This window comes from Pollicipes pollicipes, unplaced genomic scaffold (assembly GCF_011947565.3).
Source record: "Pollicipes pollicipes isolate AB1234 unplaced genomic scaffold, Ppol_2.1 Scaffold_4295;HRSCAF=5057_pilon_pilon_pilon, whole genome shotgun sequence".
NCBI classification, from domain to species: Eukaryota; Metazoa; Arthropoda; class Thecostraca; order Pollicipedomorpha; family Pollicipedidae; genus Pollicipes; species Pollicipes pollicipes.
In genome coordinates this window covers 9897339-9924284 of record NW_023596461.1, presented here as the reverse complement: position 1 = coordinate 9924284, position 26946 = coordinate 9897339, and the positions used below count along the sequence as shown (strand labels likewise).

General features: G+C 58.5%; 1 protein-coding gene across 1 annotated transcript in view; it reads left to right on the top strand.

The window, feature by feature from the left end:
• Window positions 1–17315: 17315 nt before the first annotated feature.
• Window positions 17316–26946, top strand: part of LOC119096684 (histone deacetylase 4) — a 36898-nt gene continuing 27267 nt past the window's right edge. The window contains exons 1-5 of the mRNA XM_037219577.1: window positions 17316–17348; window positions 21198–21299; window positions 24101–24250; window positions 25148–25209; window positions 26621–26742. Of these exons, the coding sequence (XP_037075472.1) occupies window positions 21288–21299; window positions 24101–24250; window positions 25148–25209; window positions 26621–26742 (346 nt within the window). The 5' untranslated portion in view covers window positions 17316–17348; window positions 21198–21287. The remainder of the gene's footprint in view (window positions 17349–21197; window positions 21300–24100; window positions 24251–25147; window positions 25210–26620; window positions 26743–26946) is intronic.

The window sequence follows — 26946 nt, the reverse complement described above, 5'->3', positions numbered from 1 at the left end:
CGCGTCGGCACGTGTTGTTACTTGATGAGCTTCATTCGATCAGAATGGTGCGGAGGCCCAGTGAAAACAAGAGGCATAAGTAAACTAATGCAGTCATCGTTGACGTGCATTTGCAGGACGTCGGGCACGAGCACATTGCCGGGTTTTCTTGCAGGGCCGTCAGTTCAAAGAAACAAACATCTGACATAAGTATCTGTAATTTCCCCGTCTGGCTGCCAAATGTCCGACGATCTAACTAGTCGTATCCAATCGTAAAGTTGCGGAAACGCAGCTGAAATTTTTGCTTGTCTAAGTACAAATAGTGCTATTCTAGACTTCTTGTTAACCTGAGCGCGCAGGATTGAAGGCGTGATGAGGGCTGGCATAGCCCTGAAAAAGTCCGAAGGCTAGTGACGGAAATTGCTCCTTGTGTTGCACTTGTCTGTTCGGGCTCGTTCTTTTTTTCTCATGTTCTTTGGAACGCTTTTTCCGTTTGCTTTTCCTTTTTGCGACGACCGGCCCCTGTCAGGACCGAGAAGTAACAGACTTGCGTGCCCCCCCCCCTCGCTTTCCTTCCCTTCCGCTCGCCTCCAGCCGTCTGAAAAAGAAAAAACAAGGCAGTGCTGGCGTGGAACCGTTACTAGCTAGAACGACTGATAAGCAACCTATGTAATACAGCTACACGCGGCTTGTCGTATTGAGCCATTATACGGGGCGAGCCAGGTCAGGACGTGCAGGTGAAACTGTGGTTTCTATTCGGTTCCAAGGATGAATATACTTTTCCAAGGTGATTGTATTGCTGACCACTGTCGTTTGATAATAAAATATTGGGCGCGTTTCACGGCCTGTCGCATAGCAAGTTCTGCTTCAGTTCGCGTAGTGCCTAAGCTCATGCCAATTTGACGGTATCTACGACCTTGTGTGACCTATTGCACATATAGCAATCAGGTGCGTGTGTTTTGGCTTCGGCATTATCCTGTCCGATGTCTCTCAGATTGCCAGTGGCCATGAATGCCGCATAAGATTGTTGACTTTTCCGGAGTTCAGGAAGGTCAATGATCTGTGTCCCCGACACCGTCCACCGGCACTTTATGCTTCACGTGGATGTGATTGGTGTGTTGGAACGGGTCGGGGTGTGACGTCAGTGCGATTATATGACTGTGCGTCTGGGAAACTAAATGTGCGCGGTGCCATTTCCTGCGGTGGCCGCCTTTCCTGCCAGGGTGAGAGGCGGGCGACGCCATGCAGCTTTAGCCGCGCAGTGCGTCGCAAGGCCGCGATCGCGACGGTGATAAGAGTTGGCGGATACGCATTGCATTGGCAGATACGCGTGGTATGCATCCTCGCGAGCCTTGCCAAACTACAGGCTACCTATCCAGGCTATACATACGTACAGACATACATACATACATGCATACATGCATGAATACATGCATACAAACATACATATATATATATATATATATATATATATATATATATATATATATATATATATATATATATATATATATATACATAAGGTTGGAATTGGTGCCAGCCTGTGTGGAACGAAATCATGTTCAGTCGCTGCAAATTTTCAGTTCCATCTTATTGTTCTTTGCTATATCTGAAGATTGTCCCCTTTCGTAGAACGTCATTTATTTGATAACTGTATGGAGCACTCACCGCTCTTGATAATCGGTCTGCTTCTGGTGAAGCCTCAGGGCCAGCTATGTCTAAAAATAACACTGGAGAGCGTTGCTGCAGCTCCAGCAAAGCACAATGACCAAACTAAATTTGATTGTGTTCAAGCCCACATCGCGCAGTAAACGTTTCGGCACCGCGCTCCGTTTCTTTCTTTGCAGCCCAAGGTTTAATTTCTGGAATGAGCGATGATGGCCCATACGAGGCGTTCAGTTGATGTATTGATGGTAGCCTCCGCGACTGTACGCTGGGAGTTTTGCTCAAAATGGGCATGAAAAGTGACAATAAAGATAAAAGTTACCTGCGAACACTAACGGCCCGGCCTTTGGCTCAACTGAAGTGGAGTGGTCACAATGACTTCCACCATTGGTGGGTATGAATGACGCCAGCAGAAATGAACTTCGTGATTGGCGTTGCGGACGGCGTAAACTATTCAGCGAGACGTGCATTGTTCGAAGGTTGAACTTGTGCCCCACGAGGCCTCGTGATGTGTCGCTGGTGTATACCTGCTTTGTTAACAGCCTTGCAACGAACCGAGCATCCAAACACGCCATGTTTCGCAAAGCCAAAGTGCGCTTCGAAAATGAGCGCCGCTTAACACCAAAGGGACGGATTATAGCCATAGTACGCAGTTTTTAATTCGCCCAACCTCGTATCTGTTTTTTTCTGAAATAGTGTTTCAAGCTCCCTTAGTATGTGTTGGGTAACCATTTTGGTCAGTTAGTGTATTGCAAACATTTCGTAACACGGCTATTATAAAAGCAAGCGAAAGAAAATTATTACTTCCGTAGTGGTGAGCGGGGACTTTAATGACATTTCTTATGTCGGGGGAGCTACTTCAAATAGAAATATTGAGCTTGTCAGTAAGATTTAGAGAAAACAGATATTCCGGATCGCATAGGGCTCGTCTGATTTGAATAAATGTGAAAAGTACGAAAAGGCGAGATGCTCCCTTTAGTACGTTCATATGTGACCACACCTTTTGGCGGGTCGTATTGTTAGCGTCCCGTTCTTGTTTTACCACGGCACTGATGCCTGTCCGGCGTATCGTTGACACGGGTGGGGACGGCGCGGCGGCGTAACAGACGCGCTGGGCCCGTGACGAGTCTAGCTTGGCGTCACGGCCGCCAGCTGTGTGGCGCTCCGGCCCGCCGCCCGCCGTCAGTCCTGCACCGCCAGTGCCCAGATGGTACGGACGTATAAGGCAGCCCTATGGCTAGCCATGAAACGGGCCTGCCGAGAGTTGTTCCTGAGGGAATCGTGCTTACCGTATGCGCCCACTCACTGGCTGCCAAAAAGTGTGATGTTGATAACGATGCATCTGCTACCTGAATGAATGCTCTGTTGCGGACGCATCGTCATCGATATAATGTATAAACAGCTAGACGTGGTCGTTTTTTAGACCTAGGCGGTTCTGTTCTGTCAGGGTTGTCCAGGTGCCTGGCTTGTGGAACTCGGCCGAAAGCTTGCCATTGGCCAATGGAATGGCTGCACCCGTGGCTAATCCGCCCCCCGTCCTGTTTTCAGATACTGCCGCGCACAAGTCACCAATGATGGAAATAAACTCCGCCTTCACGCATCTGCCTTCTAAACGTAGGTGTCGGTTATTGCGCCTGCCTCGGTTGTATGAGTGTGCTATGCATCGATCGGTGTACACTGTCGGCGCCGAGAGCACACTGCTCACCTGGGCTAATAACCCGGTCGAAGTTGTTATCTCCGGCTGTTGGCCCGACTCCCACGCGGCGCCGGTGCACCAGTGACGTCATCACCAGCTGACGCTCGCGGCCGTGTTGCAGCGGATGTGAACAGCGGCTCGCCGGTGCTGGTGCGCTCCACCGAGGCTAACAACGTGGCCAACTCGTGGCACGACGCGTCCCGCCACGACGCCTTTCAGCAGCAGCTCCTGCAGGTGAGAGCGCGGCTAGCGCTGACCCAGCGCGAGCCGGCCGCGGCGCGCTGCCGCTGGGGCTGGCGCTGCCTCTGACCCGCCGTCTCGCACCGGGGGGTCACGGCGAGTATTGAATCCCCCGTCGGCTGTGCCCCGCTGCCGAGCGAGGGACTAACTGGAGGGAAGGGTGGGAACTCGCCTTCTTCTTGCGCTTGCTCTCGGAAGTGGTGATTGCTCTCGAAGCGTCCTTTGGCATTTGGTATGACTATAACTTCTGTTTTGGCCGGATCCCTCTCTATGTTTGGTTGTCGTGGGTGGCGCCACAGGGGGAGGGGTGGGGGGGGGGGGGGAAGAGATGAGGGGACAGTTTGCCCACCTGCTCGTGGGCGGGTTTTGTGAAGCCTGATTTGTTCAAGCTGATGGTTTCGTAGCTACACTTATGTTAACGAAATTCATAGTAAGGAGGCCTCATAGTTAAGCTAGCGGTTACTAAGTGGGCCCAGAAGCCTTTTCTGCGAAGCCTTTTCTGCATTTCTGCCCGTTTTCCGGACCAGGAACCCCCATTACGGATCAGGCGGCCCATCCCCAGGGTCAGGAGAACCAGATTTTGTGTTATGGACGCCCCTGTGCTGGCCCGGTGGGTCCGCTATGAACCAGGATATAGTACATGAATACGCACATGCGCACAATACGCACATATATATATATATATATATATATATATATATATATATATATATATATATATATATAGTTAAGATGACCCTTATTCTTGATTTTTTAGTTTCGTACGTTTATTCACGTGGGTATTGTACACAGAGCTCTTTGATAAGGCAGACGTGTCCCCGGTGCCCCCGGGAATAGTTCACCGCCCAGAAGCAGAGGCGAAGGTTTCTCAGAAATGTTTGGGATGCAAATGACATGTTTTCGGCCCTTGTTTGTGTGCAACTGCATAGACCTAACGTCAATTATCTGAGATGGGGGGCTTGCAGCAATTAAGAGCTGAGTTACACCCATGCCCAGGAGGCCTCTCCCCCCCCCCCTCCCTGTGAGGTGGTGTCAATCTGTCCAGGAAGCCCCTGGAAAATGCTGCCTCCTTATCCAAAACCGGTGGCGCCCCCGTAGCTATTGTAATGCTATTGATATGTCTGGCTTTGTGGCCATTGTCAGATGTAACACTACAGGAAATAGGCCTCCCGCGAGAGGTCATGGTTGCATCTGTACTTAGCTGCGATGGCAGGGGAGGGGGGGGGGGGGGGAATGTGAGAGACGGCCGAACTATGGCGGATGACGCGGTGGCGACATAGGATGGTACCAGCGGTGATATGTCAACCGCATTAGGCCCTGAGCAGACGCGTCGGTAGTCCTGATGTTCTAACACACAGCACGCGTGGCCTGACTCGCAGCCCGCGCGTGGCTGGACTGGCAAGCAGCGAGTATGGCACAGGCTATGGTGTTTATACAAGGAGGGTGGGGGCCTCTCCCACGGGTGGCGAGGTACTGGCGACGCGTGGCGAAGCCGGGGCGGCCCACTGTCACATTGCCATTAGACTGGAACGAAATTACCCCGCAGTTCGGACCTTGCTGTGGCATTGGCTGGTGGGGAATATTGGCCAGTTGGGAAATTAGCACTTGGCTGGTGGGGAATGCCATCCTCACAATGCGTCATATGGAGTAGGTTTTGATCCCAAAGGCATTCGAACAAGTGGTCCTTGTAATATTTGTAGTAGAGAGTAATATACCCGGGAGGGAATATTGCGATCGTTGGATAATAAACGTACGGTCTTACAACTATCCTCATGGTAAGGACAGATCATTGTAGTGGCTCTTGAAAATTTTGCCAAATACATTGCAGCGATGTCTTTAAGATCGGGAGCCGGAAGCGGTAGGCCCAACCAACCCTAAAAAACCGCCCCAGATCAACGGGTAGTTTGACTAAAAGATTTCAAGGCGCCTCTGAATTTTGGAGGCGGACACCCCCGCTTCTGCAGTAGGGTTTTGATCGATGCCTGCTACGCATTGGGAGAATCCCGGACGCTCCGTCGTGTGATCGACTGCGACGACGGTCCCATGCATTATGCATACCAAACAGCACCCCTGAGAAGCGCCCACGTCAATGCCACGCCGACGCGCGAGTGCATGCGTACCCACACCTTGGCGTGCATGTCGAGGACGCGGCTGACACCGAGCGGCTCTGCCGCGCGTGTAGGGACTGTGACTCTGAACGTGTCAGGCACGCAGGAGCGTGGTCCTGTGAGGCCTCTGCGCGCTCACTGTGCTGCTCTCACTGCAGCGGCCAAGATCGGGAGCTGTCCGCCAGTGGCTATGATTGTGAGGCTGGTGCGGTGTGAGCGATGAGACGCCGTCGGTGATGTTGCGTCTGATTCGGGGGCAGCGTCGGGAGCCGTGAGAGGGCGACGGTCAGGAGCTGAGCTGTGACGGGAGGCTGTCACAAGGGCTGGGGTTCCGTCAAGATGATGTTGCTGGCAGTGAAAATGCCATTGGGATTCGTTCCATATTCATGTATGACGAAGAGTGTGAACAGACGGTCTCAGCTTCAGTAGATTGCCTTGGAAAGCTGACTGCATCTCACTATGAACTGCATCTCACAGACAAGCTAGGTTACCTTCCTGACGCATACTCACGGAGGTTGACGCGTGAAGAAACCCGACGAAAGAGGTCTGTCCGCGCACTTCGAGCTAATCTGTCACTTTGCCCGGCGTTGGCTCGCCGTTCAGATATCGAACGAGCCGCGTCCGTCCGGGCATGCAGCTTAAAACGCTAGGCGTGGGAGCACGTAGGGTGACCGCTACTGGCTGCAGTGTGGTAGCGTTCTGGGACTGCGGGGTTGGCGGCAGACCGTCCGCCACCAGACCGTCAGGTCCTGGATTCGACTCTCCTCGCGGGCTGTTTTTCGGCTCCCCCGCGACACGCGGCGCGAGTGATCAAGTCGCCAGCGCCACAGCAGCACTGTGCGTCAGCCGGCGGTGGCCGGTCGGGGTGTTGGGTTGCCTCGCGCTCCGGCCGTGTCATCGGGAGATCGCTGCCGCCGATCTCGCCGTGCCGAGGCGCCCAGCTGATGTCCGGGAACCGTTACGCCTATTCACAGCACGCGAGGATGGTACACGGCGGCCCGTTTTAACGCGGGGCACTCGGCGAAACGGCCGCCACTTTGCCAGGTGTTGTTGCACGGCCAGTTTCAGAGGCGGCGGCGGGTGGCGGGCGCGCTGGTATCGGCTCTGGGGACGCGGCCGCGGGGGCCCGCGCGTCGGGACGGGCCCCGGCCGCCGCCGCTGAGTCTGTGTGGTCGCCGGAGCTGTGGTCTCCGGCCGGCTGTCTGTCGGCGCCGCGCCGCTCGCGCCACTCGCGCCGTGGCGCGCCGCGCGCTCGCCCCTGTCAATGTGACGCCCTCGTGGGGCGCTGCGCCGCCACCGTTACAAGGCTGTCCTCTCCGCTCTCAGATGGGGTCGGTTAACAAGGCGATACCGGACGATGTGCTGCGGGTGAGTTGGTCCGTGTGTATGTGTGTGTGTGTGTGTGCGCGTGTGCGTGTGTGTGCGCGTGCTTGTACTGTGACGTCCGGCGCAGTCAGCTAGCCCGCATGCCCCGCTCACGCGTTCGGCACGGAGTTTGGTGTGCCCTCTGCCGGCTGCTGTCGACCGCATGCGCACTAAGGTGTGTCGACGAAAACAGATCATGGTGGACCCATGTTTCCCTGGCGCGCACAAAGAAGAGCGAACTTGACCGAGTTGGTGGAAGAAACATGAAAGCTCTAATGGGCGGTTGAAGTTCTACCACTGACATCTGGCACTGGCACGGGCACCTGGCGAGTGGTTTGGGAGCTGCTGGCCTCTCTCCTGCCTTCAGGGCCAGCATCATTGCGATCTGGCACGGACCTCTAGCCTCTGTCTGATGATGTCTTTATATTTCCCTGACTAGCTTGAATGGTTGCGCTTTAAAAAAAAAACAAAAACAACATCAATGAGTTTGCCCCGCTGTTAGACCTACGCCATTTCAGGGGCTTTCCCGTCTTCCGCTTCGTTGGAGCGCGGCTGGTGCGTCACGCCGTGCTGATTCCACGTTTGGTATGCTAGGCAAAGCGCAAAGTAGAGCGGTATCCGGTGTGTGGTTTACGTTGTTTTTTCTCTGGACATTTGAAGCCATCGCGTGTGGATGGCCGGTCAAGTCAGGGCAAACGAGGTTAGGCCTCAGTTTTATCGGTGATTTCAAACCCTAGGATGACCTCAGATGCCCATGGCGTGCCCCGCACTGCCCCCGCGGCGGTAATGGCTGAAAGTTTTGACCGGAACCAACTGTGCTGTGCGCCGGGCATCTGAAAAATCAAGCAGATCCAAAAATTCAGTATCCAATAGAATAGTTAACTAGTAAGTCAAGAATGTAGAATCTAGAATCAGGCCAATCTCTGAAATGGCAGTGCGTTCGGTGCAGTCAAGTCGCCAATGGTTGAACTGCAATTTCCTCCGCAAAAAAGTTTTCTTCTTCCCAGCAGCGTGTTCAAATTCGTGGTTCCATGTGCACCCCACACAAACATGGCTGGCCCAGCTAGACTGGTGGACGTCTCCTCAGTGTGCGGTGACACACCCTGCGTCCCATGCATGTGGCGGCTACGGCGCCAGTGGCGAACTGGCCCTGCAGAGGTCAAAGGCACCCGGTCAGATCCTGCAGAAGTCAGAGGCACCCGGTCAGATCCTACAGAGGCCAGAGGCACCCGGTCAGATCCTGCAGAAGTCAGAGGCACCCGGTCAGATCCTACAGAGGCCAGAGGCACCCGGTCAGATCCTGCAGAGGCCAGAGGCACCCGGTCAGATCCTGCGGAAGTCAGAGGCGCCCGGTCAGATCCTACAGAAGTCAGAGGCACCCGGTCAGATCCTACAGAGGCCAGAGACACCCGGTCAGATCCTGCAGAGGCCAGAGGCACCCGGTCAGATCCTGCAGAGGCCAGAGGCACCCGGTCAGATCCTGCAGAAGCCAAAGGCACCCGGTCAGATCCTGCAGAAGCCAGAGGCACCCGGTCAGATCCTGCAGAAGTCAGAGGCACCCGGTCAGATCCTACAGAGGCCAGAGACACCCGGTCAGAGCCGGCGCGCACGGCTCGGCTGCTTCCACCGCGTTTTCGCAGGCTGACTGGACTTGTACTACACGGCTTTGTTGCACTGTTTGTCGGCTTTTTGTGGTCTTCGTTTCGCTAACGCATCTGCCTGTGCCCTGGATTTAACGCTGAATGCTATTTGAGTTATTTATGTTGTTGGTGTGCATTGTCCGTTGAGTTGTCATGTTCATTACTCTGTCCTAGATGTGGTGTTGTTTCTCCTATCGGTATTTTATTTTTCTTGGTCAGCGTTGTAAGTGGGGGCTACATCTTACGCCACTTTTAGACCAAGCCGTGCACTTATACGAGCCTGGAACAGGTCAGTGTTACCTAGGATTGTGATGTTGACGTCCTCGATGAGTTGCGAGAATTCACTAAGCTGGTGGTCCGCACATCCCTGCTGGGTTAACTGATTATGAGGCGCCGTTCGAATATCGCCTTATGACACTGCACGCCATCTCGCCTGGTCCACTCAGCACAGGCAGCGACTCTTATCAGCTTCATGTCGGCTGAGCCGAACTGTGTGAAAATGTCTGAGCAAGACGATTGCATTCGAAGCGACGGTAATCCTGGGCAAAATTAACCGTTGCTTTGCCCACACACGGAGTATCTCGCACTTCTCTCACTGGCTTCGTTCGAGTTCTAAATGGCTGGACGTTCTGGTACCGTGAGGCCTCATTGAACAATGTTTTCCACGTGCGTTCGTAATACAGGCTGGGAACAAACCGCGGATGACCATTTGGTGAATACGTCATGCTTTTCGACAGCTTTTTATCATATCCGTGTCGCACACAGGATATTATGTATTCTTTATCCCGCTTGGTTGCGCCGGTCAGTCATCTAGAGAAGACAGAGATGATTTTAGTAGCTTGTGGGAATTCCCAGCACGTGTTCTATTTGTGCCACATTTGGAGACGCTCGCAGCGTTTTATGGGCTACAATTTCCTTGTTCATCTAAATATTTCAGATGATTTAAGCGGACATTTGAGCCCAAGGTATAACTTACATTGCAACGAGCAAGTCGTCTTGGATCCCAATTGGAGCACCTTCGAATATGTTTTACGTGTCACACCTCTTTTCATGACGTCACCGACTCTCGACGCGCGTCCGGCGGGCTTGAAAAAGACAACACAAACAAAATCGCCTGCGCGAACAGGCCGTTATATTGGGGTACGCAGCACACGCACTAAATGGGGCGCACTGCGTGCTAAGTGGGTTACGCAGCACACATCCACGCACGCCCCGCCCGGTTGTTCTCATGTGGCGGCTAACGGCAGCCGGTCAAGCAAGGTCAGCGTCGCTCGCCCGTGCGCCGGACGATCGGTGGGGGGCCCGCGAGTCGGATCAGACCGGCCCCCGGGACCGCGGGCGCGCGCCTGGCGCTCCGCCGGGTCTGACCGTTGGCGTTGTTTGCCATCGGTTGTCGGATGAGAGGTAAGGTGTCGCGGTGCCGGAGGGGACGGGGGAGGGGGAGGCTCTGTTCGGCAGGTGCGTCGCTAATGTGTGGGTCACCGGTGTAGGAGTGGGCCCAGTCCAGGCACAGTTGGGTCGATGTGCACAGTGAGGTGTAGGTACACTGTGGAAGGATTCCGTGGCACATGTTTGTTTAACCAGGAAGGGTTAACGTGTCCATTGCTGCTCTACTGAAACGTGTTTACGCAAAGTCTGTCCCTGAGGCTTATAAGCGGCATGTAATGGCGTTTATACAAATGTCGAAAATGATACCCTCGTCAACTCAAAGTGAGCAGCGTTCGACATCGGGCTGTAATGAGTATGTTCGTCGGACGAAGATCGAGAATCTGCCGAATGGCCCACGGCAGGCATCTCGGTAGACTCGGTCGAGGTCTCGGCAGACAAACGCCTCGGTGTGGGATGTCGTCATAGCGTGGCGATGGTTTCGGCCCGAGGTTGGTAGTATGCTACCAAATAGAGAGGCACGCTGGGAACTCCAGAGGCGGTCGAGCAGGATGTTGCCCACACAAGATCCAGCCCCATCCGTCATGCGACCCTTAGAAAGTTAGCCAAGAGTCGGAACGGATTATGCACAATTTGGCAGCGGCGTTGTCTGGCTCTGCCAGTAAGATGTCAGGGATCCGGAAACACCTGTGCTATCAGATGTGTTGCTGTGGAGGCCCCCGGGTCGCCCTCCTTGTTCGTTGCCTGCTGACTTTAGCTGACCCCTGACATTGAGGTCGGGCTCTTCTTGGCTCGATGCGGATGCCGGTGCACCGCTCTGTTCAAGTGTGATCTGATTCTGTGACACCAACTCCGGTGAGAAGTCGGGAGCACCGGGGTGCCGGCTAAACGCCCTCGTCATATGGACGCTGGGCGCTCGCCTCCACGTGCGGGCAGCGGTGCAACATCATACGCAAGGCACTGCTAGAAAGTGCCAGCTGCGTCCGGATGCGACGGACGCTGCTCAAGCATCCCCTGCCTGAAGGAGTCAGCGTGGTTGAAATTGTGCTGGAGCTTCACCGGGCGCATCACACACTAGTGGCTGGGGGTACACATTGAGACATTTCCACGTGCAGAGGGGGCCGATGCCAGCAAGAATCGCCTGTTCGGTGGTCTGAGGCAGCGGTGGTCCACGTAAGGTGTACAGGTAGAAAATGGGAGCCTACGGATGATGCTGGCGAGCTTCGGGGAGCGAGCCCACTAGGTAGACGCCAGCCATGTAACCTCGCTGGTATTCCGCCCCCCCCCCCCCCCCCCTGTCGTGTGAGGCAGTATTGCTGGGCTCTGACGTCACACGAACGTGCTTCCAGAAGCCGACCTTCGTCGGCCTGGCGGAGCGAACAAGCATCACACTCTGAGTGCATGTGGAACTCGCCGAGGTCTTGTGTGACCAGCTGTGTGCTCCACATGATTAAGCACCACAGCTATGGCTGGAGCGAAGTTTCATGAATGAAATGCTAAGTGTTTTTGCTCGTTTTTTTGTGGAGTGACCAGCTGCACGACTGAGTTCCATGTACCAGCTGACCGGGGACCAGTGACCGGCCGTGTGCTCCACATGGTTAAGGACCACAGCTATGGCTGGAACGAAGCTTCATGAATGAAATGATAGTTGTTTTTTTTGCGAAATGCTTATCACAAAACGCTCAGAGGGCTCTGATGTTCCGGACAGGATACCCCGAAGCATTTGTATCTTATCAAAGCCACACGGTGGCCGGGGAGGTGCAGAACTCTTATAACGGGTGCCTGACATCACATGAGCAGCACTCGCGCAGTATGGACATTTGCGCGAGGCGTTCCGTGGCGGGAGATGCACCGTAAGTGCTCCTCTGTCGCGTTCTCATCTCCATCAATGTTGGGGACGCGTCCTCAGTGCGCTGGCAGGCTCGATATCGGTAACATTGGATCTTCGTGCGATGTGGGCGGCTGCGATGGTCATTGCCATCACAGTCGGCCTCAAAACGGTGTAGGGAAGCCGAAGACAAAACAAAACGTCGAGTAGTGCGTCGCAGACCCACAACCTCTAGGCTGTGGTGAGACAAAAAGACGTAAGAACATGGGGACATCTGGCCAACAAAGAGCCATGATGTCCCATCGAAGTTGGCCTTCCTCAGGTTCCGCACACGTCCTCAAAGTTAATATTACCATCTGACCTGCCCGTGTTTAGCTATAAATGGGAGTTAAAGACCAATAGAACTTGTCCAAACAATTTTTGATCCTGCCAGGGAGGGGCTTGCTACAACTTCGTTTGACAGTCCATTCCAGTGGTTTGCTACTCTTTGGCCAATGATATCTGCCTCTTCATAGTTCTCCTCCTCTCTCGTGCTCAATGAAACTGGTTTCCTCTAAGTCTCCGCCTAATTTCCGGTGCTCCATGTAGATCTACCTCGTCGATCCCTCTCGTAATCTTGAATACCCCTATCAGATCCCCTCGAAGTCTATGCTAGTTCAGTGAATGCAATCCCAAACCTCTAAGCAAGGCATCCCAGGCCAAGCCATTCCCGATGCTGTAGGGAACGCCGTCTTACCAGTGGAACACGAGACAGTATTATCATCGCCCTATGGACATGAACCGAGGTTGGAATTATTCCTCGGACGGTAGGTCGTCTGAGTCAGCCGAAGTTCCAACAAGGATGTCCGCGATGAAAGTCCGCGGACTCCGCGCTGTTGCCAGGATCGTGGATTTCACAGGAACTGCACGGCATCACTTGGGTGCATTGCCGGGCAGATTACGTGGCGAATGGGAGGATCACGTCGGTGGACGTATAAAAATGATAGTGGTCGGCGGAGCGGATCTGGCCGGTGCATTCCCGGACAACGTGGGTGCAGGGCTGGAAGCGGACCTGTCTGGGGCGGGCTGCGTGACGCTGCGACGGGGTGATAACTGTGCTGTCACTCCGCGTCACCCGCCGTAGCGGTGAACGGGCGACTGCCGGCCTGAGTGGAGCGGTGGGCGCCTGTTGACTGCGTTGCTCCCGGGCTTCCTCTGGCCGGCGCGTTCTGTCCGGCCGCCGCGTGCTGTCGTCCGCGACAGCTGGTCTCGAGCGGGTCGTCACGGGGTCACACGGGGCCTGCGTGAAGACCCCGTGGTTGGCGCGCCGCCTCCTCGCCGCCGCTGTCTGAGCCCGGCTCTGGGCCGCCCGGGCGCGTGACGCGGCTGCGGTTGGGCCGCCGCCCACTGCCACCTGACGACGCTGATGTAACGCCGCCGTGGCGCGCCGACGGCACCGCGGGAGGCCGGCTGACCGCTGACCAGAGCTGGGCGGTACCGCGGGGAGGCCGGCTGACCGCTGACCAGAGCTGGGCGGCGCCGCCGGCGGTACCGCAGGGAGGTCGGCTGACCGCTGACCAGAGCTGGGCGGCACCGCGGGGAGGCCGGCTGACCGCTGACCAGAGCTGGGCGGTACCGCGGGGAGGCCGGCTGACCGCTGACCAGAGCTGGGCGGCACCGCGGGGAGGCCGGCTGACCGCTGACCAGAGCTCTGGGGTACCGGGGAGGGCTGACCGCTGACCAGAGCTGGACGGCACCGCGGGGAGGCCGGCTGACCGCTGACCAGAGCTGGGTGGCGGCGCCGGCGGTACCGCGGGGAGGTCGGCTGACCGCTGACCAGAGCTGGACGGCGCCGCCGACGGCACCGCGTGGAGGCCGGCTGACCGCTGACCAGAGCTGGGCGGCGGCGCCGCTGCTTCTGGACCTTCGTTGGCCGCCGCCGGCGAAGGCGTAGCGAGATGGCCCCGCGGTGATCGCCCGCCGCCGCCGCCGCCGCCGCCGCCGCCGCCGCCGCCGCCGCCGCCGCGAGGCGTCTCCGCTGTTGGTCAGTGTCCCGCTATCGGCGGCCAGTGGGAGCGAGTTCGAGCAGCGGCGACGCCGCCACAGCCCGCAGAGCGCCACCGGCTGCGGTCAAGGCGAGCACGCCTGCTGAGGGCGAGCTGGACCGGCGCCCGCTGTGGCTGGCGAGCAGAGCTGGAGCGGTGTGCCCTGTCCTGCCCTGCCCTGCCCTGCCCTGACCGTCTGTGTGTCTGGGACCCGATGCGGCCCGCGCTGCTCGGCTGGCAGCCGGCCCGTCCTGGCCCGGCCCGGCCCGACCCGGGCCGTTCGACAGCCGGCCGGCCGCCGCCGCCCCTGAATCAGTCATGGATATTTCCTGTTGTGAGGCGCGCGCGCCTGTTGGCCGGCCGCCCGTCGCCGCCGTTGGCGCCGCTGCTGACGCCACCTCCACATTGGTGCTCTGCCGGGTCTGATGACTTCAGCCGTCCCAGTCAAAGGCTTGGGAGCTCAAGTCCCCGATTGATGGGCCCGTAATTCCTGTTGTCCCTGACCCATTATGCGCGACGATGCGCACGTGATGTGTTTGCAGCGCGTTAGACCGGTGTGTGGCGGTGTGAACGCGCCTGCAGCGGTCTTTTATGGCCTGCTGTCTGGGGCGTGCACCGAGCTGGAATGCATGCTCCGCGAGCTAACAGTTCCACGTGTGCATTTGCCGTGCGTCCTCCTATTAAAGCCAGAGTCTGCGAAATGGCTGATTAATTACCGTGGTTGTTCCGTGTCACGACAGGGTTAGGTGGAGGTGGCGGGGAGGGGAGGACAGAATTACACCAACATCCGTGTAGTGGCATGACGGTTCGCCGTTCTCACCATCGCTTCCCTTCTGCCGGCAGTAATTTGTTTTGCTTCTGGATTATGGCTAGAGATCACACCTGCTCGCACGCTTTGAACTGCGACGCTGTCAGACCCGGACTGGCTTTCGCAGCCTGGTGGTGATGACCTGGACTGACGGCGGGTGCCCGGTGTTGGCGACCCGGGCTGACGGCGGGACCCGGTGGTGATGCCCCGGGCTGACGGCGGGACCCGGTGGTGATGACCCGGGCTGACGCGGGAACCCTGTGGAGATGACCCGGGCTGACGGCGGGCCCCCTGCGGAGATGACCCGGGCTGACGCGGGAGCCCTGTGGAGATGGCCCGGGCTGACGCGGGGGCCCCGTGGAGATGACGCGGGCTGCCGCGCGCGCCCTGTGTGAGGTGACCCGGGATGACGCGAGAGCCCTGTGGAGATGACCCGGGCTGACGCGGGAGCCCTGTGGAGATGACCCGGCTGACGCGGGAGCCCTGTGGAGATGACCCGGACTGACGCGGGAGCCTTGTTGAGATGACCCGGGCTGACGGCGGGAGCCCTGTGGAGATGACCCGAGCTGACGCGGGAGCCCTGTGGAGATCTTTGCCAGGGCGGCGGTCGGCCGGCCGGCTGTCCCGCGCCAGACTCGCGCCTATGTCGGACGACTGGGGCGCCGGAGACGCCCCTGCGTGTGCGTGTGGGACGTGCGCGCACCCCGCGGCCGGTCGGCCCCCGAGGTCGGCAGCGGAGAGTCCGCCGCATGGGTGAAGCCTGGGGCCTGTCTCGCTGTCCCCACCGCATTAACCGCTCTGGACCTCCGCGGCCCGGCTTCGGCAGCCGACGCTCTCCAGCGTCACTGAATGACTGTCGCTTTGCTGAGTCATAGGCGGTGTTCGTGTGCTTTTGATGGGGAGTACCTGTTCCGCCCTCGGCGACTGCCGTCGACAATGGAGGCTTCCTTTTTTATTTTGCTGAGATGCCCAACGCGTCCGGAGCTCTCTGGTTACATCGAGGCACGGCTTGCAGCACGACGACCATTGCTGCAGTAGGGATGGTGTGCGTGTTTCTGGCGACTGACCGTCGTCATCCGAGCGGACGTGACTGCCGCTAGGCTCGGGACCGACAGTGATGCGGGGGCTCCGAGTCTGGCGGAGAGTCGGCGAACTGCTGCTAGGTGTGGACCCAGCAGCAGTTCGGCAGTCATGCTGGGGCTCTGAGTCTGGCGAAGAGTCGACGAACTGCTGGTGTGTTCAAGCCCGGCAGTCATGCTGGGGCTCCGAGTCTGGCAAAGAATCGACGAACTGCTGCTGGGTCCAGGCCCGGCAGTCATGCTGGGGCTCCGAGTCTGGCGAAGAGTCGGCGAGCTGCTGCTGGTGTGTTCAAGCCCGGCAGTCATGCTGGGGCTCCGGGTCTGGCAAAGAATCGATGAACTGCTGCTGGGTCCGGGCCCGGCAGTCATGCTGGTGCTCCGAGTCTGGCGAAGAGTCGCCGAACTGCTGCTTGGTCCAGGCCCGGCAGTCGTGCTAGGGCTCCGAGCCTAGTGAAGAGTCAGCTGTCCCTGGGTAGCGGTGGTGGCGCTAGTCCACCTGGCGGCAGACACGCGAAGTGAAGTAAAGCACACCAGTAAAGCCGACGCGTCCTGAAACACTTCTTCGTAGTTAGTGCGTCCGTTCCAAAATGCTGCAAGCAAACTCGTCTGTCCCCGAGTCAAGTATCTTCGATCGCGGCTGGGTTTTTTTTTCGCGGACGCGTGTGGTTCACGGCAGAAGTATGGTGACCTTTGCCAGATGTTCGTTTAGGTGGAACGTGGTCGGAAGTCAACAGCAGACGAGCCCATGCGTGGGCGGGGTTGGACCTCTGAATCAGCTGAAAGCTGGCGCGAATGACGTTACCTCCTTCATCTTGTTTTTGCCCCCTCCGCAAAGGCTAAGGCTCATGTCATAGGACTTCGCTCTTAATGACTGGCATCAAAGAGATCAGTGCCAAGTGCACCTTTAACCCTAACTGCGTAAACAGCCGTATGATCTACCTGACCAAAATTTCAGGTGATTGGGCCGGCTAGAAATGTTACGGTAACACGGATTGGGCTGTCTCGCGAATTACCTTGTCCCAGCGAACACTCGCCGACCGGCGGTATCCGATGAACCCGGAGACGCCTCGTGCCCAGCCTCGTGCAATAGGTGGCCATGTCGAACGGTGGCATGCCTGTCTGATGCCTGAAAGCGTTTTTTGAAGACTGCAGTATCGCGCTCGCTTCTACGGCATTTAACCACGGCGTAACCGGTCCCATCAATGGGCTTGGGTTCTGCCGATCGCTGCACAGACACAATTGTGGGGTGTGACGCCTGCCAGTGTTGTCGAAAACCGTGCATCCGGCGGCGTGAAGACTTGTTGGTCGGTTCGCACATGTGGCAGAGGCTGCGCACCGCGTGGGGGACCCCCGCACCACCGCAGTCGGGACCCCGGCGGGAGCTCGCGCTGCTCCGCTGACGCTGCCCTGACCGCGTTGCAGTTACGCCAACAGCAGGAGCTGCAGCAGCAGTTTCTGGTGCAGCAGTTCCAGGCGCAGCAGCAGCAGCTGACGGAGCAGCATGAGAAGCAGCTGCAGCAACACATCAAGGTACGGTCACACACGCACACATTGTCTGAGTCCGTTTGACAAGTGTTGCGTGTTTAGGTGGCCGTCAGTGGTCCGCGTGTTGGTCCAGCAGCAGTGCCCGTCGCTGTGTGGAGTCCTGCCGTGTGTCGGACCGTCCGAGTGCTGTATCTCTTTGCTGTGCCTCTGGACGGACATGCGCTGGTCTGTGTCAGCCGTGCTCCTAGTTGCGTGCGTGTAGTTGAAGCTTTCCGCGTTGCCACCTCCTAAACAGGGCATGTTTCCGTGCGAGAGAGCCGCGAAGTCCGACACGGTGTTGCTGTGCTGTAAAATTACTATCACCGTGCCTCATCATCCTCATCATCCGTTCAGGTTTCGGTGGAACTGTGTGGGTTAAGTCCCGAGTCCCGTTAAGTGCTGTCCCGAGTGCAACAATGCAGTTTTGAGCTCGGTCGAGGTGGCGATGACCCCCCAGTCGTGGTCATTATATTAACTATGTGTTGAGAAGTTGCCTTCTAAGTTTCTCATTTCACATGTAATCAGTGTGCTCTTTCTTTTTTTGCGTTCAGCATTGCCTCGGCTCCAAACCTTTGTGTTTCGAGTTTGTGAGATTGCTGTACCAGTTTTAACCGGATGGCAGCAAAGCGGTTATGTTTCATCTCAGAATAGATACTCAAAATTTCCAACGACAAAAACGCTGAGGGCTCCTGTCAAAACATTCCACTTGAAGGTCACCTACCATAACTGCCAAGTTTGCAGCGGCAGGCGGGCAGGAGCTCAAAGCAGTTCACCGCCACGCTTCAAAATGATTTTGGCAGACTCCATCCTTGGTGTTGTGGTCACTGAATTATCAACGACAAGATATTCTAGGTTGGAAAAATTGCCCGGGCGTCTTGCCATGTCACGACTTGAAGTCACGTTGTCATCAGGCGCAAGTGTAACAGAAGCGACCTGTGGAAAAAGCCCTTCCTGTCAGGGTGAGGGGCGGGCGATGCCGTGTAGCCCCAGCAGCTGTGTACGTCGTAAAGCCCCAAAAACGACGTCAGCTGCGTGTGGAACTGAATAAATAGGTCATTGCGAGTTGAACAATGCGCGATTTTCGTATGCTTCGATTACCTTTGTTCAAGGAAGGGGCCGACAAGGACCCTTATCGGGTGTAAAATATTTCGAAATGTGCGAGGCTTGAACTCATCGGTCGTTACTTTGATCGAACTGAAAATGGTCCCGCTAGGTTCGGAGCGTGAGGCAATGGTGTACTTACGTTGGCATAGAAATCGGAGAGATTAATGTTGATGTGGCATTTAACTCATCGATGTGCAAAGAATCTTGCCAAAAATAAATCACGATCAGGTTTTGAAATCCTCAGTGGTGATTAAACGCCACACGTGTACTTGTTTTTTTTTTTAGCGAAACTTCGTTGCGAGTCTTTAGCGCTGGAAAGCGCCTCTTTGCTGTTCTCTCATATATGCTTAGGCCGTGCAGTCTGTGAATACGGGTCAAGCGGTCAAAGCATGACATACTAAGTAATCTGAAGAGTGGCAATGTTGCATTAGATTAACACGATCGTTCAAGCAATTTTCTTCTATTGTCATCGAATTATATTGTACCATTCCCATCGTTGCCGTTCTGGATATAGGCCAGTAAAGGCAACCACCTAGCGTAACCCTCCATGTACGTCCAAGGCTACGGCTCGGTTGCCGCGGCTCTGGTACTACAAAAAATTACAGTGCTAGATTCAGAGCACCAGATAACCCCATGGGCGCTGCATGGCTTTCAGCAGTCGATGCGCCCTAAAACCCCAAATCATCATCATCACCAGATAACCCCAACAGCACATTCTCACTTAATTCTAACGCGGGAGTGCTAGACCTCATCCCTCTGTCCTGGCATGATCTTAGATTTCCTGGTATCGCCGACTCGCGGGTCATTCATGCAAAATTTCTCCGTACGTGTCCTTTACGAGGGAAAATACGGCCGCCGACGTGTTTGCGAAAGGTGCTGGGCTGCGGCCGCCCGGACTTCAGTCCATGTTCTGCACGGCGGCCCGCGGCGGGCCGGGGCTTATTGGATCCCGAGCGCAGTGGCCTGTGGTGATCAAGGTCTCATTCAACTGCTGGGTTGATTGAGCCGTGAATGGTTGCAGCTAAGCGAATCGGCGGCTGGGCGGACTGTGATGGGCGGTGGAGAGCCGCGATGTTCCAGCGCTGAGCTGGTGCGGGCCTGATTGCACCGCGCCGTCGGCAAGCTAATCCCGTAAAGTTTCTGCACCGAGCATGGATGCATTGCTCCATTGCCGTGTATTGGAAACGGCCCTCGCCAGCCGGCGTCGGCTGGTGAGGGCCGAACATCGTTGGTGGGCCCGCCGGTCACGCGGACTCCTGCCCGGGTCTGCCGGTCACGCGGGGCGGTGGTCGTGGCCGGCCGGCTCAATGGCGCCGGCTCATCGGACTACCGACTGATGTGTTGACGCTGCCCGCTGATCAGACGCGCGTGCTGCGGCGGCGGCGGGCCCGCTGCCTGCAGACCAGCGCGGGGGGGGGGGGGCCGGCAGCCGCCTGGCCCAGCCAGCCGGCTAGGGAGCCAGCCCCACCTCACTGGCCGGCCGACTAGAGAGCCAGGCCCCAGTGACCGGCCAGCTGGCTGAGGAGCCAGGTCCTCCTCGCTGGCCGGCTGAGGAGCCAGGTCCTCCTCACTGGCCGGCTAGGGAGCCAGGTCCGCCTCACTGGCCGGCTGGGGAGCCAAGTCCGCCTCACCGGCCGGCTGGGGAGCCAGGTCCGCCTCGCCGGCTTGAAGTGCTCGCCTGGCGTGATCCCGTCTCACAACCGCACGCCTGACTCTCGCCATTTGGCGGCGCCGGCGTCCGGCGGCTCGCCTCCATCAGGCGCCGGCGCTCGGAGCGTCCATCGCAGCGAGCGGTGTTGAGCCGGCGCCCCCGCAGCCAGGGTTGACCGCGATTGACTCAAACCGCGATGTTGGAGACGGAAGGTGCGTCAGGCTTCGGGCTCTTGTCAGGCGGATGGGCGCCGGGCTCGTGGTTGTTTGAGTTGTAAACTCAGCGCTTCGGTGCCGACTCTGTCCGATCTTCAGGTCAGGGGCATCAGCGCCAATGCCGCCGGCGGCGAATGCACCGGTCCGGTACGCCGCCCATGGGCGGCCGGCGGGAGGCCGCGCCGCCCACACCATGCAACCACGCAAAAGCCAGCACACAATACTTTTGGGGGAGAGCTCAGACAGCCTGGCCCTGAATAAACGCTGCCGCCGCAGTAAGAGCGAATCGTGGCGGGTAGTTATCGCGAGGTGACTTTCCGTGGAGGCTTCGCATAACTGCGCCAGCGCAATAACAATGTGTCATGTTTATATGCCGTTGAGCATGTGCTACTCATTACGGTTGATTGTCGTATAGTGCGACGCTGCACAAGTCTTCTAGCTTTGACATTCAAAAGAGTGCAAGGGGGCGTGTTGAATGCTTACCTAACGCGTCCACTGAAATAGTTATCATGCGCATGCGATAAACTGGGAATCGCGGGCACTTTCTGTTCAGGGGTCTGGCTGTGTTGTGCTTGGTGGGACTGCCATGGCGAGTATAGGTAGTCACATCACGCTATTGGCCGCTGCTCTGTGTTTTGGGGCGCGCTGCTGCTTCTGCTGCTCTGTTCAGGCTGTTCCCATGTCCCCTCCTTGGCTTTGTTGCCCTTCCCACGTGCGATTTCCATCAGTGCCGCGCCCTGGTCCCGTCTGGAGTGAGCCATGTCTCTGTCCCGCTGCCGCCGCTGCCGCCGCCGCTGCCGCCGCCGTCCTGCGCCGGGCGCCGGCCGGCCGCGCCTGCCGGCGGCGGGCAAGTGGTGGCTCTAGCGGCGTATGTGTGTTCTCCAGCATGTTTGGTGGCAGCAGGTGCAGCTTCAGCAGCATCTGCTGGTCGCCCAGCACCAGGAGCGCTCCGACCACCAGGACCCCGACTCGCCCATGCATGACAAGGTCGGTCGCCGCCGCCGCCGCCGCTGCGAGCACCTCCCCGCTCCTCGCCTCGCCTTCCCTCCTGCCACTGCATGTGACGCGCCTGGCCGCCCCCACCTGCTTCAGGGCCGGGCTCGGCCTGCCACCAGCCGTGGTCAGCCCCGGCTGGCGGCCCGCTGACACTGCCGTGCCCCCCGCTCCCGGCTGGGTGTGTCGCGCACGCCGGGGCGCGCTGCGGCACCTCCTGGTGCGCGCCTCTCCACAAGCCGTCCAGGTCCTCGCTGAGGGCCTGCCGCCTCAGAGGCGGACCTGGCGCCGCACGGGGGCGCGTGCGGTGCGCATGTGGGGTGCGGTAGACACCTCCCTTCGCAATGACCCAGGCATGGATCTCAGTACTAAGCAGGCACGACTCCTGACCCGTTGGCTTCACTGAGGCAACTTTGTCTGCGAAGTGACGTTTTTGTGTGTATGAAGCCGCATGCGCATGTCTGTGTGTGTGTATGTGTGACTGTCTCTGTTGGTCTTCGTTTTTAGCTTTTGCTTCGCGTACTCCATCCGCTCCCATGTCTACCGGCAGACTCCGTTGTGCCAGGCCCATGGCTTTCGCCCTTCGCCTGGTTTGAAGCAGGCACGGCGCTCGAGTGTCGGGCAGTGACGCCACTCAAACCGTGTTTGACCGCGCTGGCCCCAGCCCCCATGCCTCTCCTCTGTCCGAAGATGGGCTAGACATTGTGGAATCGTTATTGAAGCAAATATGTGAATTCCTATGTTACTTGAGCGTTCTTCGGAGCGCTTTTGCAATTTGAATGCAATGCAAAATCAAAGCGTTCGCAATTGTCGGACATGACAGTGTACCTCTCTTCTCTAACACCATGTAGTGTGACGTAAAACTTGAGGATGTGTATAAAAAGGACAGCTTTTGCACTACAAGGCCGCGCTAAGACATTTTTGAACTGGGGTGTGAAACTTTGCCTTCAGTGCAAAATTAATCCAAATGCTCAGGCTTCAGTTCGGTCTACCCGGTATTAGTGTGATATGGGTATTGATATTGTTCTCGCTTGCCAAACGAATCAGTGGACACAAAAAGCGTCGTAACACGTGCTTGGTAACATGTTTTGGTGTGGCACATAAACAACGTGGATTGGCCGGTCTAAGCAAGGGGCGTCACTGCATGTGTAATTACATGAAATTGCTCGCCAATGTGCATGCCTTTCACTAGCATATGTGCTCAGCGCTCATTTGTTAGTCGCAGAGCATGTTTCTGTGCGCGTATTCCCAAGTTGCCTGCATGGAGCAGAACAGGGCAATGACGGCGCAGTTTTCGCACAAGTCTTCGAATACGCTGTTTGAAACGCATCGGGCAAGGTCTTTGTGTGGTCGCGGTCGGAGCGCCGGCGACGCGCTGGGGCTCGCAGACGTCACCTTCCAGCCACAACGGATGAGGGCTGAATACCGTCAGACATCTCTGTATACTGCTGGTTGATTATTTCGGCATAAGCACTGAATGCTGCAAAGCGAGAGCTGAATGCCTTTCTCGCTTATTTAGACCCGTGATTCAGGGGCGGCGCAGCAGGAAATATGAAAACTGCTCTTTTTCATCGTCCTCGACAATCACCGATTCCACGGCACCGACGTCACTCATCTCTACTGCTCTCGCCCACGCCTAGATGGCTAAGGCTTTACAACTCTTCGTGGACTCCACGCACGCCTCCACGCTGTCGCCCAACACCCGGCCGTATGCCGTCGTCGGGCTATCCTCAGCGTGGCTGCCTGACGCGGCCGTCCGCAGCCAGAGCGGCATGTCAGGCCAGGTCCACAGCGCGGCGTACGTGAAGATCACGACTCCCTCGGCTCCGGCCGGCCGGCTACGTGGTCACGAGGTCACGTAGCGTGACCCGCGCGAGCTGGCGGGGCGCGCGCCGGGCGCCAGACTGCGCCGGCGGGCGGCTGTCGTGTCGGCCGGCTGTTGGGGCGGCTGTCGTGTGGCTCAGCCCAGTCGGCGCAGGGCGGGCGGGCCGTGTCCGGTGTCCGGGGAGCGCCGCGCCGGCCGGCCTGCGCCGCTGGCCGGCCGGCGCGGGCCGATGGGGAGGTGCAGCGGCTCCTCAAACGTGACCGGGGTGTCCCCTTCCCTGCTGCCGTCGCCGGCTTACGCGCCGCCCCGAACCCCTCTCTTTAGACGTCCGTGCGGAGCGATCGGCGTCGGTCTGGCCAGGCGGGTCTGAACAGCCGTCTGGCTGACTGGCCGATACGCCTCTGCTCTGTCTGTGGTCCGATAACGAATAACCGCGAGTGTCGGCTGGCCGCCCGTCCCGCCGTCTGCCGCCGTGATGTTTTTCGCTGCCGTATTCCGCTCCGGTTTGTGGTCGGGGCGTCCGCCGGTGCCAGCTCCCACAATGCTGCACGTGCGCAGGCATGCATGCATGTACGTGTATGTGTGCATGTTGCACGGCGTGTCGCTCCTGCCGCACTTTCGGCTGTACCGCGGCCTCTGCGTCCGGCAGCGCGCCTTTGTGCTCGCGAGCTGGCCGCCTGCGCCGGACGCTCAACGCCTTTTGCACTTGTCACCATCCTCTGCTCCGTCGGCTGTAGCCTCCGCTGCCCTCTCGACCGCGGAAGAGAGACGCTGTCACGAACGGGCTGCGTCTGGCGGTCCGGCCGTTGGAGCCCGCCACCGTCCGGGTCGTAACGCGCAGGGGCACAGTGCCGGTCCCCTAGCCGGGTCATGGGACCGCCGCGCGGGCCGCCGGACGGCCGGCCGTGCGGCGCGCGCGGCCGCGGCTCGAGCCTGGCGCGCCTGTTGACTGCCGGACGATGCGCGGCAGGAGTACCAGGAGTCTCAGAAGAAGCGCGAGGAGCACCAGCTGGCGCTGGAGAAGGAGCGCCGCGAGCAGGACCGGCTGGAGCAGCTCAAGAAGAAGGACGTGCGCGAGCAGAGCGCCGTCGCTTCCACAGAGGTCAAGCAGCGTCTGCAGGTGAGTGTCGGCACGCTCTGTCCGCCCAGCCCCGGCCCCGGCCCTGGCCCTGGCCCTGGCCCGGCCTGGCCCTGACCTGGCCTGGCCCTGGCCCTGGCCCTGGCCCTGGCCCTGGCCCTGGCCCTGGCCCTGGCCCTGGCCCTGGCCTGACCCTGACCCTGACCCTGACCCTGGCCCTGGCCCTGGCTCTGGCCCTGGCCCTGGCCCTGGCCCTGCCCTGGCCCTGGCCTGGCCCTGGCCCTGGCCCTGGCCCTGGCCCTGGCCCTGGCCCTGGCCCTGACCCTGACCCTGACCCTGACCCTGGCCCTGGCCCTGGCTCTGGCCCTGGCCCTGGCCCTGGCCCTGGCCCTGGCCCTGGCCCTGGCCCTGGCCCTGGCCCCGTCCCAGTCCCAGGTCCAGGCACGATGTCACTTGGAGCCAGCGGGCGGCCCGCCATTACAAGCAAGATGGCATCCCGCTCACTTGTGCGCTACTTTGTGGAAGATTTGCAAATTGGCCCGTGTCTTTGCTGGTCCCGTTGACAGGTGCACTCGCGACACAGAGTACATGAAGGCGGAAGGGAGAGGGGGGGGGGGGGGACTGGTTCTCGGCATGGCTGGTGGGTTTGTGCTCAGCGCTGTGGCGGTAGTGTGACCTGCCATTTGACCAGGGCAGAGAGGCCGCGTGCTGGTGGGCCGGCAGAGCCCAGCCGTGCGGTGCCGGGCCGTGCTGCGCTGTGCCGCGCCGCGCGCCGCGCCGTGCCGTGCCGTGCCGTGCCGTGCCGTGCCCCGTGCCGTGCCGTGCTGCGCCGTGCCTCGCCGTGCCGTGCCGTGCCGTGCCGTACCGTGCCGTGCCGTGCCGTGCCGTGCCGTGCCGTGCCGTGCCGTGCCGTGCCGACAGTACTGCTGTGTCCGACAGGAGTTCGTGCTGCAGAAGAAGCAGCGTGAGGCGGCGGCGGCCAGCTCGCCGTATCGTAACTGGTGAGTCACGTTGACTTTATCGGCTCCCCCCCCCCCCCCCCTCCGAAAACAGCAGGCCACCCGGATACGCCTGAGGTGTTACGTTCACGCTGGAGCGCGCTGGAGGCCGCAGGCTTGGGCCCCGAAGCTGCGCTCGTCAGGCGACCGAAGAGTGGTGAAGGTCATGCCCGAGCCTAGCACCACCGAGGCGGCTTGTCAAATCTTAACGCGACGCGCAGGACCGGCTTTGGTCTGGAACGTGGAACAGAATGTCTCCTTCCCTGCTTGCTTTTGATGTCGATTTGATACTTGAATGGGGAACTTCGCGCACGGAAATGCCCGACTCCTGCGGCCGCTCAACCTCTTGTTGCTGACTCATGTCGAGGGCTGCTAGTAGGCTACACACGGCTAATTATACATGCTCTTTACCGTGTATAAGACTAGGGTTTTCGTGTTTCGCCACTCCCGCGGTGCAGTTGCGGGCTCTGACACGCGGCAGTGCCTTGTTAGTTCCTTGTAATGTTCATACACGAAGTTAAAAAAACGTCAAACGCACGCTCGGGAATTGAGTAAAAGTTGATTTTTTAAGGTATTACCCCGAGCTTGAGCAGCACGTTAGAGCCACCCCTTCCGCCGGCGTGCTGGCGGGATGGGTACATCATCATCGTTATCCATTATCGCGGCACCCTGCAACGTATCAGATGGTGGCATTGGCCACCTGGCTGCGAAGGCACCGTTCCAAAGCTGCCAGATGTTGTGAATAACAGACCTGCATTTCAATTAACAAAAACTGACAGGGGGTACTTCACATTTAACACACTAACAGATTGGTTGTGAAGCATGGAGTGTAGGGCCATTCAGGAAATTGCGCAACTGACGGGCGGTGACAAGTCTTTTTTAGTTGCGCGTGATCATTGTTTTTTTCGAGCTTTCGCGTCGGCATACGTGTGTTGACAACACCTTGTTCGATAGCCTCCATTGATGACCGACCACACAGATGGCCTGGGCGCATCGCAGTGATCGTACGATCTTCATCCAAAGTGCATGTAGACGACAGCCTGTGCAACCCCATACCCTTATGAAGGCTTGCGTGGTCCGTAATGGACGGCGGCACTCGAGCGTGTCCAATAGCATGTACCACACCTAGTGTAACGTTATCCCAGCGAGCAATCAGACGTGTTTCTAGAGTCGTAACGAACCTCCACGCGTCATTGTCATTAACGTCAGTGTAGATTGCCGTGCTCTTCCCACTGCCACTGCCGTGTTGGTACGGCGGCTGCCGTGTGTATGTGTGGCCGTGTGGCGGGGCGGCGCGCTCGTGCTGGAGCGTAGGCGCCTCCGCCGGCATGCCCGCCCGCCCGCCTGTCTGTGTCGCCGCCCGTCACCGTGCACGTGAACTAACGGCGTGCGTGTCGCGTCCGGCGCCGTCCAGCAGCAACCGGAGCGGGCCCGCCCACCAGCGCTCGGCCGAGAAAGTTAACGCGTCGCCCCACCCCTACAGGACGTCCGTCCTCTCCAAGTATGACGACGATTACTGCCCGCTCAGGAAGACCGGTACGTAGGGCCGCGCTCGCGCCCGCCGCCCCCGCCCGTCCCTGCCTGTGCGCGTGTGCGGGTGGGTGGGTGTGACCGCCGGTCGCGCCCTGCCCCGCGCTAACAGCTCGACGGCTGGCCGCGCCGCCCGGCCGCCGCCGTGTGCCCGGCAGCTTGGCGAATGCATTTTTAGCCTGTCTATTTTAAACCGCTGGCCGGCGCTGC